Source organism: Astyanax mexicanus, chromosome 5 (genome assembly GCF_023375975.1).
Source record: "Astyanax mexicanus isolate ESR-SI-001 chromosome 5, AstMex3_surface, whole genome shotgun sequence".
Taxonomy (NCBI): Eukaryota; Metazoa; Chordata; class Actinopteri; order Characiformes; family Acestrorhamphidae; genus Astyanax; species Astyanax mexicanus.
The window spans coordinates 24,358,490-24,372,712 of record NC_064412.1 but is presented as its reverse complement, the minus strand read 5'-3'; the positions used below and the strand labels follow the sequence as shown (position 1 = coordinate 24,372,712).

General features: G+C 38.6%; 1 protein-coding gene across 1 annotated transcript in view; it reads right to left on the bottom strand.

Moving 5' to 3' along the window:
• Window positions 1-5,201, bottom strand: part of dnajc6 (DnaJ (Hsp40) homolog, subfamily C, member 6) — a 40,293-nt gene extending 35,092 nt beyond the window's left edge. Inside the window, exon 1 of the mRNA XM_049479531.1 lies at window positions 3,799-5,201. Coding sequence (XP_049335488.1) covers window positions 3,799-4,033 — 235 coding nt within the window. The 5' untranslated portion in view covers window positions 4,034-5,201. The remainder of the gene's footprint in view (window positions 1-3,798) is intronic.
• Between the last annotated feature and the right edge of the window lie 9,022 nt (window positions 5,202-14,223).

Below are 14,223 nucleotides of genomic sequence, written 5' to 3'. Positions count from 1 at the left end.
GTCGCCTACACTCTCAACCAATCACAGGCATAATGATCTAATGCCTTCAGCTGCAGAGTTTGCCCAGCTTCCATGTGCATGACACTACGAATAAAGTCTCTGCACAATGTCTGTGACTGTTTTCTTTTTCCTTAGGCCTCAAGATTTTTTCAAGTAGGTATTAATCTGCACTGTTTTAATTAATCTGCACTGTTTTAATCAAGACAAATCAAAATGCCGATAGTTACATAAACAGTATTTGGAAACATATCAAAATAGTCCTTTGTTGTAGCTCTAAACAACGATGGCACATTTTGATGCAATATAGGAACATTTTTAACGACACATTTTATGTACATGTACAGTACTGCTTACAGCCATTACAGCCCATTATTAGAAGCAAGTTATGTTGGCAAAAAGGAGTGTTTTTCTTGGAGACTTATCATATTTACATTACAACAGATTTACATAATCAAGAATCCAGAAAATATTTCTCATTTTGAAGGAAGTGGTTAAGATCTATGAGCTAGTTTGAGGAAAAAAGTTTTGTTTTAGTTTTTTACTGGATGTCCCACCAGTGCACAGACTGTTCAGTTCCACTGCTGGCTCACCTGATTTAACATCGATAAACAGTAAATTTAAGAGGTGTTGGATGATTACTATAAATAACATTACACTCTAATGAGGAGAGCTTTGGAGATGTTTAATGAGTACAGTGACTGTAACTGTGAAACCACTACTTTTTGCATTAATTTTGGCAGCTGTCCTTAATATTTTGCCCAAAGATTTGCAATAAAATTGTTTTAAATTAAAAGTTAATGGAACATATGGAACATATGTACCTGTGTTTGTGTGTGTGCATGTGGGTTTATGTGTGTGCCTGTCCTGTAACTGGACCCCTTTCTAGCTCTTCAATAATAGATGATGTTCAGGCAGACACAAAGCTAGTCTCTTATTCATCATCAACACAGGAGAGTAAAGAAAAGGTCTAATATTCACTTCCGATAGTTAGTTCACAGCTGACTTAGCGACCCATTTAAAGAGTCACTAGAGATCCAGCACAAAATCCAGCCACAGCAAACTAAAAAGAGAAGCCTGCTACTGTGTTGTTCTATCATTGCATCTGGATGTTCTGAGTGGAATTAAATGAACCTCAGAGAAAAGAGGATTTGCAACGAGACGAAAATGATCAACTGGAAATTTTGCCTTGAAATGTGCCTTGACATGTGTCATCCTCTGTAACAAATTAAACATGAATTTTATTTGAGCATTTCAGAGCAACATGATTTTAGGATTTGGGTCTGGCCAACTGTGGCTAAGTTCACACAGCATGTATACGTCTATGTTCACACTGCCAGGGCAAATCAGATTTTTACCATATCTAGATTTTATCCAGACTGTTTTTTGATGGTCTGGACAGTCAGAAACCACATGAAATCGGATTTTAGCAAATCAGGTTCGAACCATGTTTTGAGGTGGTTTGAAATGCCATTCCAATCAGATTTGTACAGCTGTATCTCAGTCTGGATGCTCAAATCGGATTTCGGCAGGCCTTTTGCATTGCCCACAATACAACAAACAACGACCTAATCAAATCCAGAGTGACGAAAATGCAGGGATAATGGGCTACTGATCCCAACTTCATTACAACAGCAATGCATGCAGATTTATTTGTGATGTCTAGACATACATATTTCAATATGAGATAAATCTGATATTCTTCTGTGTCATATGTGACACAGAAGTGTCATTTGTGTGGCAGAGCAAATGACACAACACAATGACAATGACATTTGTAATTCCGAATTTGGGACATTTTAATATGTGGTACTGAAATCCAATACATGTCTAATTCAATGTCTAATGAATGAGGGGTTCAGTGGCAGGATAAGGACCGGATAACAGGTAATGAACCTCAAAAATACAGTATGTGGTTTAAAATTTTCCTTAAGACAAAAACAGAAGGTGTGTCTGAAAATAAAAAAGGCCCAAAGCAGAAGCTTAAAGAAACCAAGGGCACAAAGTAATACTGTACAGATTCTTTGTGATAAGCTCATCAAAGTTATTGATAACACGTGTGATGCTGATTGAAACCGAATCTAGCCTACATGTGAAGCATTGCTCATTTGCACGTGTTTCACGTACGTAAACTGTTCAGACAAATGTGTGACACATTTCACATTAAAACGATTATCTGAACAGCATTAAAAACATCACATTTGATAAGAAAATTAGATGAGGGTCACCTTTACCTGCTGTGTGAACATAGCCTTAGGGTGTCTTCACACCTACCAAAATTTGGTCTCCACTTTGCATGCAGGCTCAAAAGTATCTACTGTATCTATTGTATTGTATTGTATCTAAACTGTAGATTAATCCCCCTTTTATTTATAAACAGAAATAAAAGGAATTAGAGGAGAAATCTGTCACACTTCTTCTGCTGCATGATGTTAATGCCCATGAAAGGGAGATAAATTGTGGCAAAGAGGCAGAACCCAGTCCAATAACTAAAATTGCATCTTGCTGAACTGACAACCTTTTGCAAACCAATCAGTGTGAAAAAAGGGAAGCTGCAGTGTGAAACCAAAACTATCTGGATCAAATATATACTCTATACAATGTACCAAACATAATAAACCTTGATCTGGACTTTTCAGGTGTTAAAACCACATTTTGAGGCGGTTTAAAATGCAATTACAATCAAATCTATAGAGTTGTGTCTCAGTCTCAGGTTTGATATAAACATTTGAATTAATAATCACAAGTGTGGCTTTTTGTTGAGTTGACTCTAAAGCAGCTTATTAGGAGAATGTGAGTGGTGCACTAGTGTCTGAGAGCAGACACTATCACACACACATACACACACCTCTTCACATACAAAGACAGACACACACATACACAGTCAGACAGACACACAGACAGAACTGCACACACACACACACACACACACACACTGCGGAAACAGACAGTGGCAGACACCAGCTGAGACGAGAGCACCTGACAGCGTATTTTTTAAGGAAGAACCGCCCTCTCCGCCTCATGCTGCACTCCTTTCAGGCCACTGCAATATGCCAGCCACGCTAGCCCACCCACAAAACACACAGCACACCAACTGTCTCTTTCAGTGTCCTCTCCATCCTGCTGTGTGTTTAACTCTTAGCTAGCTACCTGCATGCTAGCTAATCCAGCACTAGCAGACCCACCCAGGCCTAGCATAACAGGCATGCTATGCTAATCAATGTCAAAAACAGCATCTTTAAGTCTTTATGTACAGCTTTATGTATGTATCCCTTTGTGCTCCATTCTGACCTGACATTTTATTCTGCATGTGGGCAGCAATCATGAAACAGCACAGGCCACAATACACACAGCACACACACACACATGCAGCACACACACATACAGCACAAGCTAATAATACAAGACACTACAAAGGGATGGGCTGCACTTATTTTTACTGATTACTGCTATCTAACTAACGTTTTTAATGCACGTTTATAGCATCCAGACAAAGACAACACTCAACACTCTGTAATGCCAAAATTAGCACACACACACTCCATGCAAGAAGACATGGCAATACCAAAAAGCGTCCTGTTTATTCCCCGCCCGTATTCCGGTTTAGCCCCGCCCCATGCGCTAACATTGGCTACTATTTCACACTCAAATTCAGTCCCCATACATCAGAATACGACCATCCCACCAATCCCAACACAGGAAAAAAGCAACTACCGGCCGACCCCAGATAAAGTGGGCGGGGCTTCGTCGGAATGCGGGTGGAGTGAATAAAGAAAAAAACGCCGCGGTCGATACGCTTACCTGAGCTGTCCATGGTGCTGAAATCGTCCGGTCGCGTTTTGGCACCGAAACTCGCTGCTGTCAGGCCTCCTCCTCCAGCACCAACACCTCCACCTCCTCCTCCCGCTCTTCCTCCTCCTCCTCCTCCTCCTCTTCCTCCCCCGCTGCTGCTGAAGTCTCCGCCGCTATCGACCAGCTGCAAAGATTCATATCCATCGTAACCGGACTTTTTCTTGTAACCGCCCAGCAGGCTCATGAGCTCCAGTCGAGACGGTAGAGCAGGAGTCAACACGGTCTCCGCATCTCCGCGCGCCCTTCGCAGGGGGTGTGATTGGTCGGCGAATCCCCCCGTTACCGTTACCGCGCTGCGCTAACTGAGGACTGGCGGGTCCTCGCGCTCTAGCGCCTCCACATCACCGTTGACGACAATAGGAGGCCACGGCGCGCCTGATTCGCACAGCGTAACGTGACCGGCAGCGACGTGACACGAGCGGGACGCGCGCGCTCAGCTTCTGTCTGCGCTAGAATTACACAGCACAATCTGCAGCCCCTACAGACCTGGATTCACTTCTCCTATGCAATTAATACATAGCATTTTAACACCTACAATGTAGAGTTAACTCCTGAAGTACACAGTTAGATTGAACACTTACAGCGCTTTAACACCTACAGACCTGGATTCACTTCTCCTGTTCAACTAATACATAGCATTTTAACACCTACAGCATAGAGTTAACTCTTTTAGTTCATTAACACCTACAGACCTGAATTAATTTCCTCGATTCAATTATACATTTTATCCCATACAGACCTGAATTCCCTTCTTCTGTTTAATTATTACATAGCATTTTAACACTTACAGTGTAAAGTTAATTTAGAGTACACATTTCATTAACTCTTACAGTTCATTAACACCTACAGACCTGGATTCACTTCTCCTATTCACTTAAGAAGAAGAAATAGCATTTTAACAACTAACCTACAGTGTAGAGTTAACTCTTACAGTTCATTAACATCCACCTATAGAGTAGAGTTAACTCTTACAGTACTTTAACACCCACAGTAATGGATTCACTTCTCCTGTTCAATTAATACATAGCATTTTACATTTAGAGATAACTCTTACAGTACACAGTTCATTATTGTGCACCTACAGTGTAGAGTAAACAATTAGAATACATTAACATGCACTTACAGTGTAGAGTAAACTATAAGAGTACATTAACGTGAAAGCCTTAAAAGGCGGAATAACCACAGTGGCTAATGATGTTAAATTTTGTAATTAATGGCTGAGGTTTATTAACAGATGGATGTCTTTGTGCTGGTTAGATTAGAAGGTTCTCTGGCTTTATATGATATGTGGATGATGGCTTTAGTTTACCTAAGTCTTTAGTTATTGATTCAGAACAGCAGAAAACAGCTAGCAGCTCAATGCTAGCTAACAGCTAAACTCAGCAGTAGGCTATGTATGCAGCTGTTTGGAATATCTTCTAATTTAATTTAGTAATGTTTGTTTGCAGTGTAGTGTTGTTTAGTGTGTAGATTAGCACACTAACACATATTAATTATAACTTAATATTCTAAATTAGTTCTACTCAAACTATTACAAGAGTAACTGATTTCTTCCACATTTATGACCTGGTTTTCTCTTCCTGTAAACAGACAGAAACAAGCGAATTAGGAAGCGACCCATTAATTACACTTAAATAAACCATTTAGCACTTTGTCAGAGGCTCTTAAACCCAAGACTAATTCTCCAGCAGAATGGTTGAGCTCCAAGTCAGCTACTTGCTGTTAAACGCTTCCGTCTTTGGCTGCACTGTTTGGCAACCATGGGGTGGCATGCTTTCCCATAACAGCGACTGAGCCTGGGAAACGGGGAGAGGAAAGACTGGGCACCCAGCATGTAGGAAGCGTCACAGAGAGAGCCTCCGGTTGTTGTCTGCCATTAATTACCAACTTAATGCTGCCTTATTGTTACCATTACAATATAAAAACTGCAATAAAATTAAAAATATAGTGCTTGAATTGTCATGATTAGTGCATGTTGTGACTGCGCATTTAATTGTGTTGCATCAGCATAACTTCAGAACATTTCTAGATTATTTCTACCTTTGTCTTCGCTTCAAATAGACAGAAACAGCTTAACAAGGGATTTAAATGCTCTATAAATGTAGAAGTAAAATGTGGAAAGTGCTGATATTTAGTGAGGAAATTGGATCTGTTGTATTTGGGCACTTTTGGAGACGCAGGCCAAGCTCTGTGTAAACTTTGTGAATGTTCCCAGTGTATTGTGTGAGGCTGCAAATTAACGATTAGTCAACCATGAACATTTGGATTTAACACATTTTTATATTGACTAATCATTGCAGCCATTTTATACATCACTGATCAAGTTTAGTGGTTTAGTATGAGTTTACCACCTCTTCATAAACTGGAGGTTTTCCTGCTGAACGATACAAGTGGTATAGGGCTAGCTGAGCTAACTTACTTAGCCTTAGCATTTGCTTGACTGGCAACCTTTCTCTGTGTAAATATCACTTACATCTGACTTGAGTGGCACTGCTGAGGTTAATTTATAACCAAATTTGCATTTCTGCAATAGCTAAATGTGTGACTAAAATAGCACTGCTTAGAAATATAATCATGATTAGAGTAGCAATGCTAAATCAGTAAATGTAGTAAATGTATTGTGCTTTATTGGCATTTTGCTAGGGTAATAAAATGCAAAATGTTAAATACTTTAATACTGTATAAACTATTGACTATACAATTCATTAAATGGTGAAAACATGACAAATTTGACCTGGAAAAAAATCAGTATTCAATATTTGACCAAATGTTTGGCCAAATGTTTAAGACTGTCTGAGTTTTGGCCAAAGATTTACATTTTGCATGCTGCAACTCTACTGTGGATATTCTCCTTTAGAAAGAGTTTATTCTATTTGAGATTTTGCATGCATTTCCAAGAAATGACTTCCATGAAATAAAGCTGGCAGATAAAACACAGCAGAAATGTAATATGTTATCTCTTCCTAAACAAAATGACACATTATAGAGTGATGAGAATGCCAGCAGCCAAATACGCTACAAAATCTATTCTACAGCATGTTAACTACAACTGTTCATCTTAATAAAAGAAGAAAAAAAATATCCCAAACTAAAGCTATTACTAGGCAGTTTCTGCATACAGTCTTTTAGCCATTTGAAAATTCCAAGGAATCCTAATTGCACAAAATGACTTTAAGGCCTAACAGCATTTAGTCTGTTTATAAAATGCTGTTACTTTCAAATCACACACTCTAACATCTCTGCACGTGAATTACAGTCCTGGATTACTTCAGTGTGCAATTTAAAATAGCTAACAAACACATGTTCACATTTCATTGGGACCTTTTGTCAGTAAGGAACACCCTGGTGCAGTTTTACAATCATTGGTGACAACAGAGGAGCAGACAGGCCAAACCTTGGCAGAAACTAGCATGACAGAAATATACAACACTCTAAAAAACAGAGGTACGATATGAGTACTTTTTTGTACTCAAAGGTACACTCTTCATAATTGTACCCTCAAAGGTACAATATTGGTCTTTACAGGGTCAGATTTGTTCCCTCTGAAGTACAAAGTAACTTCTAACAGCAATAAGTACAAATTTGTACCATTTAACCAAACAAAAGGTACATTCAGTATTCTGTATCACTGTACTAATAAACAATATATATTTTAATTGCACATTTTTTATTTGAAAGCCAGTCAATTTTGCATCATTAAGTTCTTGACACATATTTAGTTGATGATAATGTTTATAATCTTTATAATCTTAACTGGCACAAAAACCATGGGTACAAAAAAGGACTTTCACTGAAAGGTACTTTTTTGTACCTCAATATAAGGTACAGCCCCAGCGACAAGCTTTGTACTCTTTTAAGTACAAATCTGTACTTACTTTTCTTAGAGTGAACAGAAACTTAAAGACTCACTCTATATTAACTCAATTTAGCTATAAATGTAATTATACATTGCTACTGCTAAGGTACTTGAACTTGTCTTGTGCTCGTTTGTGTAAGTTCAGTGTCCTCAACTTGGCACTATGCTAACCATTCTACACACTTGCTCTCGTTTAGTACATATTGTTCCTTTAAAGCAGCCTTATGTGAGAATTTGTATTTTTTGCTCCTGGCTCCCCCTACAGTCAGGAGGTGTACTTTATGCTATGAGTCATTTTTGCACATGCTGAGAGATATAAAATCATTGTAAAGTGAAAGAAGCATGCTGCAAAACAAGCATTGTCTTGCACAATTTATCAGAATTACACAGTGCAGCATGTTGACCCCAAGTATCAATAACAGCAATACTATTTTTATTTTAACAAGAGATAGCATTGGAGCATTAACATAATTTTGAAGCTACTGTTTTAATGTAAAAATTATGCTTAATGCTGCTACATAGTGCTGGTTGAAACAAGTAACAGTCTAGTGTAATTGAATTATCTGCTTTTTTCATTCACAATCTGCCTTTTAACTTTTAAAGCATGTTGGTGTGGAGTAAAATACTGCATAAAACAAACTATATCATAGTAATCATAGTAAATCCTGATGACTTAAGGGCACTGAATGCTGCATACACAGAACTGTATCAATTTAATGAACCATTTAAATGTATTAATGGTTCTTTTCTGTACAAATTTCTTCCAAATACTGTTACAAATAGTTTCATATTCCACGATAAAATGCTCCCCATTTGCTACAATCAATCACCATCTTCCACCTGTATTTAAAAGCCCTCTACTTTCAGATGCTAATGTTTTGTGTTTTAGATTGGCTCTGCCCCTGCCATCTATGTATGGCAGAATCTGGGAGAGTCCAAATCTTTTGGTTCTTCTTTTGGAGTGTTTTTGGTACCAGGAGTTTCATCCCCTCCACTTTGGTACTGCCAAGTAAACTGTATAGTCTTTAAGTTACAAAAGATACAAGTTTCTTATTCATGAGCAACCAGTTGTCCACTTTTAACCATATCAATTTAGGCACTGCAACAATGATCCACAAAAATGTATGTAAAAATATGAATTAATAAAATAAAATCTATTTCAAATATATACATTAGTTTAACTAATGTAATTAAATATATATAAAAATAACTGAAAATATAGTGACATATTTCATTTATATTGCTTTGTTCAGCGGTGAGATTTGACATTGCACTCAAGCCTCTTCTGAAAACAACTGACGCATAAGTTAATGTAACACTACAGCAAAGTGGTTGTTTAACACAGATCTTGTGATCTTTTAAGAGGTCTTTAACTTGTCTGTGAAATGTGTCATATCCTCTTGGGTAGCCATTATAGAATGACACAGCTTACCTGACTGAACAAAGTCCTTTGTGCTATTACAGGCCAACATGCCAATGCATGTGAACCACTGATTTTTTTTTTTCACACCAGTTTTGTGCATTTGTCTCTATCAGAACTGTTGGCATATTTTCGCACTTGGAAAAGTAAATGAAGTGTGGCACCAGTGTCATCTGATACAGAATAAGACCCGTTTTTTTAAGTCTGTCACAAGGATATTTTCTTTGGCTTTTTAACCCTTTATGCTCTGTGACTTTTACAGCACCCAAATATTACTAACCAGTAACTACCTACAAATCAACGCAAGCTGACTGAGTTTTTTCAAATGTTAATCCAGTGAGGGAAAAAGCCAGGAACCACTCGTAGTTTCCCAGATTTAGGAGGTTAAGAATGAGGAGGATTTCATTGTAAATTTATTTTCAACTTATTTTAAAGCATTGCTGGACAAACAGATGCAGTCAGCTTCATTATGTGCTGGTTTAATCCAGTATCCCATTGTTGCTCTTAAACTTGTTTAATCCTTTCAGAGTTTTCATTTGCAAAATCTCCACATGAATGAGGGACTGACAAAAACATGCCCAGTTAATACACACTGAGCTGAACACTTTTCCACACTGTAGGTGTTAATTCCACACTGAAAACACTGTTACATGATGAAAATTCTACATGGTCATCCAAGGTTTCTGCTGAAATCAAGGTTATAAATATTCTGATGTAACAGGCTCTAATCTTCTGGGATGAATTATACTTGATGTTGGGACATTGCTGTGAGGGTCTGATTGCCATTCCAAAGAACTAAACTCCAAATGCTGGGGCTTAGTGGAATAGTGACCTTTAGCGGTCTCTGTTCAAACCATTCCATTCTACTGACAATGCTCAAAGAAAAATTGTATATTTATATATTTGGCTATGAATATGTGCTGCATTTGCATTTGAACATGTGTCAAAAGTGGGTGTTCCTTAAAGGAAATCACTAATTAAATTCAGTAATTAAAAATGTTGTCTTCATTGCATGTCGTTCAGGCCAACTCTGTTTACTAGCTGGCTAACAAATAGAGCTCAAGATCAACTAATCGTCAAGAAAAAACATGCCCTGGTAGGCTATAGCTTGTCAAGAGCTGAATGAGAGGCTAGCCAATCAGCATTGGGTATGTTTTTCTGGATTACCACCTGGTCTTTAACTGGATTTTTTTAGCAAGGTAGTAAAAACTGCAAAATATTCTTAATATAATTCTGACTAGTGATATGTCATTGTGGATTTACATGGAATCCATGGCAGGCCATTTTGGTCAATGAAATGCAGCAGTACAATCTGTAACAAATCTTTACTGACTCTTGCATTACAAACTCTGCAATGTCCTAAATTGCCTTGTAACAATTGTAAGATATATAAACTATGAAGTTTATACTAATGTTGTGTTCCATTCCAGCTGGGAAGTCAGAATTTCCTAGTTCTGAGTTAGATGTTTTATCTTGAATGCTCCTACAGGTTGGATTTTTTACATGAAAAGGAAAAGTGAGCAGAGCCTCACCAACAGAGAGTTCAAAATCCAAGATGGCTGCCCCCACATCAAGAGTAATAAAAGCAGCAGTAGTGTTTATCAGCACTTATCTATCTATCTAATCAGTAGTACATATAGTCTAACGTCTATATTTGGACATGTTTCCAGGGGGTTTACATGCAAAAAACTGTGCAATGCGTTATATACTGATATTGATAGCCAGGCTAACCTGGGGCAATGCTAATGACCATAGCCAACTTAGCTGTTTACCTAGAACCCAGCAAACTCAGCAATGACCAAAACTAGCTGTTTACCTGGAACGCAGCAAACTCAGGTGTGGCCTCATTCCCATCTCCGACCTCCCAGCATCCGAGGTAAATGAAACGCAGCATTATATCATAGTAGTAATATTGTTAAGTCAACATTTCTTTAATGTAATTTTGACTAGTTACCAACCCAGCTGGCACACAAATGACCTTCAACGTAAAATGTGGTTGAAATATGGTTGAAGTAATGTATGTTGGTGTTTTAACGTGGAAACAATGTTGAAAGAACATTCTTGGTTTCCAGGACAAGGATTAAAGTAGACTTTTTTGTTTGTTTAAATGTTGCAGTTATCTAGGGCTTGTAGACTCTCTTGTGGTATTTTAACCTGATATAAATCTGTATTTTTACACTAGCTAACAGTGTTGGTTTTGAGGACTTGGATTTAACGTCAATTTCAGCAGCGTTTCTTCACTACCGTTACAAATTCCGCTTAGTTCAGGCTTTAGGCTTAATCTGTGTGTGGGGGAGATATCTGTGTGTGTGCGTGTCTGTTTACAGTGGTGTGAAATCTCTGAATGGTGAAGATGGAGTGGTTGTGCTCAGCCAGCTGAGCTGCAGCCTGGCAACGCGCACTTCCGCTTCCCTCTCTGACGACGGCAGGATTTCCCTGCTGTTCTCGGTTTTCCTGGATTATTATTTTTATTAATTCTGCAAACCTTTCAGACATTTTTAGCGTTTATATATAGAAGAGATGTAGTGTTAGGGCTGACAGTGCTCGTGCTGTGTGTTTTGGACTGGTAAAGAGAGCCTCGGAGCTGTTATATTAATTATTTTATTTTTTCTGGAAACCTGAAAGCAGGTGACGTCAGCGACCCAAAGCTACACTTCCGTTTTCTTTTCCGTTCCCTGACTGCAGAGGGAAAACTGGATTTTTCCTGTAAATAAACAGGAATACTTTTTTTATTTTAAACGGAATTCCCTGTTGAATGCACTGTTATGTTTGCTCCATCGAGCTGTGCGCGACATTCTGAGCATTAAAATAAAATGCGCTAATGCTAATCACATAGCATGAGTCATATAACCTAACTAACGCTAGCTAGCTAAACCCACTGCTGGTTTATTATAAGCGCTGGTGCTACGTCCAGATATGCTACCCATCGATATGTGCTTCTTACCGGCATTGCGCATGCGCTTGATACATACACAGCTTTAACGTTAATGCTTTCATGTGTTTTTCACGATAGCTATAACTAATGTTTTTTTTTTCCGGTGCATCAAAAAAACTGAGCTTAGTTTCAGTAGGCTATTAGTGCTTCACTAGTAGTAATAAGTACGGGCAATAATAATAATAACGATTATCATAGCTACAAAAATTAACTCCTAAACACCTCTATAAGCTACCTTAACCCAGTATGGCTACCCTCATACCGTGATTTAGGTTATTCAAAAATATCCTACCTCCACTTCTGTGCATTTGACCGAGCATGTCTGAATATGGTGCATTGTTGTATTTTCCCTTTAAATCTATATTCTAGCCATGCTACACTGCGGTAGCGCGGTTTGAAAACATAGAACAACTCGCCAGAACACGGGTGTCCTGTCGAGTTTTGCAACCTTGTCAAACCGTGCAACCCTAGTGTATATTTGACTATAAAAATACAAAAGAAGCACCATATTTGAGCATGTTCCCAGTAAAAATCTTAGTAAATGTGGCTAGTACATTTGGATAGCATAAATCACTATTATGGTAAAGTTATGCCAATGAGATCTCAATACAAACCGCTTTTGTATTTTTTTAACAATAATAATGTTGTATTATTGTATTAATTACGATTATTTTCCACTTTTGTGCAATGACAGTGAGTCCAAACTGTTAAAGCACATACAAAAAACAAAACAGATTTATTATAAAAAAAAAACAGGAGAAATAATTAAAGAGTGTAGGTCAGCGCATGCGCAGTACCTTTGGGAAGCACTTATCGATGGGTAGCATAACTCGGCAGAACACCCGGCCATTCAACCAGAATCGCACATACTGAATCATCACCGCTCATCCCCCCATACTGACAGATCTCCACTAGTTAAAGCTGCTCACTGGCGAGGCTTTACTGCATTAGCATCAGCTGTGAGTTCGCCTAGCTTATCTGTTATCATGTGTCATTCAAACAGATCCAACACATCACAGCGCGTCACGCGATGTTCTGCACCAGCGCGTTGTTAGAGTGTGGTTCTCCATCCAGCGTCCCTCTGATTAAAACACTGAATGATAAAAACAGCGAACACGACTCGTTATGTAACAAACCGCTCAGTCGAAATGACTGACGTGAAGGGACGCGCGCGGAGACGAGCCGGCGGAGAAGTAAACATGTTATCTTGTTAACGCATCCCTACCTCTCAGCGCGCGCATCCTCCGCCGATTCTCAGCTGACTGCAGAACCGCTGACCTTTGGTTTGTCATTCGCTGCCTGTCAAAGGTCAGATCTCTCTCTCTCTCTCTCTCTCTCTCTCTCTCGCTCCTTCCCGCTGGAGTCGTGCGTGCTGCGATTCTCGGGCGAGCACGGGAGATGGAGCTGCTGGCTGAAGGACAGAGGCTGAGCTGCATCAGCGGATCAGCGGGCTGCTGCTGCTGCTTCTCATCACGCGCAGCATCATGTACATCATCTGTATCTTCCTAATAAACCCAGAGCGAACCCTACCGCTCAACCGCTCAACCAACACTGCGCTCTCTCTCTTTCTGATGTCACACCGCGATTCCACACGACCTAGCCTTTTTTATTAATTATATATAATGGATAAAGCTGGGCAATATATTGATTTTTATAGTATTGTTATAACTGAACATTTTATTGTCAAAGGCATTTCAAAACGTTTTTAAATATTGCAACATAATATTTTACCATGTCACCCTGCTCTATCAGTGTGTGATTATGTACACCAAAGGTTTTATTCTGTTTATATTGATATTGGAATTATATTGTATTGATAGAAATGAATTGTCAAAGAAATATATAGTGATACAGATTTTTGCCATATCATCCAGCCCTAATAATGTATAATTAACTTTGCATATCATGTACATATATACAGCTCTGAAAAAAATATGAGACCACTTAAAAATGGGTTTCTTTGATTTTACCAAATTGAAAACCTCTGGAATATAATCAAGAGGAAGATGGATGATCACATGCCATCAAACCAAGCTGAACTGCTTGAACTTTTGCACCAGGAGTGGCATAAAGTTATCCAAAAGCAGTGTGTAAGACTGGTGGAGGAGAACATGTCAAGTTGCATGAAAACTCTGATTAAAAACCAGGGTTATTCCACCAAAT